Here is a 2,223-nt window from a genome sequence, read left to right on the forward strand (position 1 = left end):
TTATATATATTTTTTCATTCCCAGAAAGTATGTTGCATTTGTTTGTTAAATTAATGGGAATTGTATTTTCATATTTATTTCTTTGATTGTTTTTGTAATTCTTTTCAGCATTCGTGAAAGGGAAATTTCAAAATATTGGTAAAAATCATTGGGGAAAATCCAAAACAATTTCCCGGCACTACTATATCAGCTGTCAGTGCATACTTTTATAGAATGTATTGTGCAATTCCCAGGAGAATTAGAAGAAACTTTGATGGTTTGTAGAATTTTGGCTTTTTCTGGTATGGATGTGTAATCAATTAGTTCTGATGTCACTTTCAGTTAATGACACTGTATAAATATTTGATTTTCTCTTTCTTCAGAAGGCTTAGAGTACTTGCGGAAAAATGTACATCGCAACCATGCTGATCTGTTAGGACCTACTGTTGCTGGGAAGACCAAATTTTTCTGAAGGCATGGATGACGGGCACCAGATAAAAGATGATTTTGGATGGACAGATAAAGACATTGATGATCCTCCTGCATGGGATGACGAAATAAACAGCTCAAAAAGTACTGATGAAGAAGGTCTATAAGAGAGTAATTCAGTTGCTAATACTGGTGCCATAAAATGATGATGGGAATCTCAGTGCCGAGGGGAAAAAATGACAGTAAAAACAAAGGATTTTAAATTTCTAAAATCTATGATTTTAATTTAAGCTTGTACTTGCAAATTTTCTTGAATGATTATGATAAGGTCACATTTTTCAAATTAATGAATTATGTCTTAGTTAATTATTGAACAAAATATACATGAGTAAGAATAGCTGCAATATACATCCCTTGAGTAAGAAAGTAAAAGCCAAAAATATCCCAATAAAACCGCGGGGAAAAACATTCCAGAGTAAGAGTGTAACAGCAAATTCATCCAGAGTAAAGTGTAACTGCAAGATACATCCCTTTGGGAAAAGGGGTAACACAAGGGCATCCCAAAAAAAGTAAAAGCAAGACAAGTTACATCCTAAAAATTTAAAAGGTTGCAAGGTAAGAGTAAGTGTAACAGCAAGGCTGCCAAATAAGGGAAAAAGTTACACCCTAGATAAGATTGTAACTGCAAAAAACATCCCAGTTAAAAAGTGTATAGCAAGATACATCCCAGGTAAAGCATTTTTAGATGCATACCAATAGATTGTAACTGCAAGATACATCCAAGAGTAAGATTGTAACTGCAAGATACATCCAAGAGTAACAGTGTAACTGCAAGATACATCCCTGAGTAAGAGTGTAACAGCAAGGTACATCCCAGAGTAAGTGTAACTGCAAGATACATGCCAGAGTAAGAATGTAACTGCAAGATACATCCCAGAATAAGAGTAACTGCAAGATACATGCCAGAGTAAGAATGTAACTGCAAGATACATCCCAGAGTGAGAGTGTAACAGCAAGATACATGCCAGAGTAAGAGTAGCAGCAAGTTACATCCCAGAGTAAGAGTAACAGCAGGATACATCCCAGGGTAACTGCAAAATACATCCCTGAGTAAGAGTATAATAGCAAGACACATCCCAGAGTAAAAGTATAATAGCAAGACACATCCCAGAGTAAGAGTAGCTGCAATATATATCCCAAAGTAAGAGTGTAGCTGAAAGACACATCCCAGAATAAGAGTGTAACAGCAAGACACATCTTAGAATAAGAACATAACAGCAAGTTACATCCCAGAGTAAGAGTAAGAGCAAGTTACATCCAAAATGAGAGTGCAGCTGCAAGACATGCTATAGACTGGCCTCGTATGTTATGATCATAAAGGATACATTTTATGTATGCAAAAGTGATTATGAAGTTTTTTATTGCTACACAACACAGAGTAAACCAACCTTCAAGCTATAAAGGACAACCCACAAATGGAAATGAAAAAATAAAAGTTTTCCTGTCTGTGTTCTAGATATAAATATGGATTTCATTGAAAGATAGTAGGAGTACCCTTTTATGTCATTTTATACCAACTAGGGAATGAGCCAGCTTTCAGAATCCTTCAGTTTATTTACTTTAGTTATATCTGTAAATGTAAGGGTATCTCTTAAAACTTGTCATTATTACAATGATGTTGAATAAAGAGGTATTTTTAATAAATATAAATAGTATGATTTAATTGATTATTTTTAATCCTCAGTAGATAAATACTGCATGGAGTATCTGCATTCAGAAGGTTCAGTTTATTTAGAAATCATTTTTATGTACTTT

At 34.2% G+C, this 2,223-nt stretch overlaps 1 protein-coding gene across 1 annotated transcript in view; it reads left to right on the plus strand.

The window, feature by feature from the left end:
* The window catches only part of LOC119593941, a gene marked incomplete at its 5' end in the record, with an annotated part of 30,134 nt that extends 29,496 nt beyond the window's left edge, over positions 1-638 (plus strand). The window contains 3 exon segments of the mRNA XM_037942960.1: positions 116-256; positions 363-439; positions 441-638. Coding sequence (XP_037798888.1) covers positions 116-256; positions 363-439; positions 441-575 — 353 coding nt within the window.
* Positions 639-2,223: the final 1,585 nt, after the last annotated feature.

The sequence above is a fragment of the Penaeus monodon genome, chromosome 33, assembly GCF_015228065.2.
Source record: "Penaeus monodon isolate SGIC_2016 chromosome 33, NSTDA_Pmon_1, whole genome shotgun sequence".
NCBI classification, from domain to species: Eukaryota; Metazoa; Arthropoda; class Malacostraca; order Decapoda; family Penaeidae; genus Penaeus; species Penaeus monodon.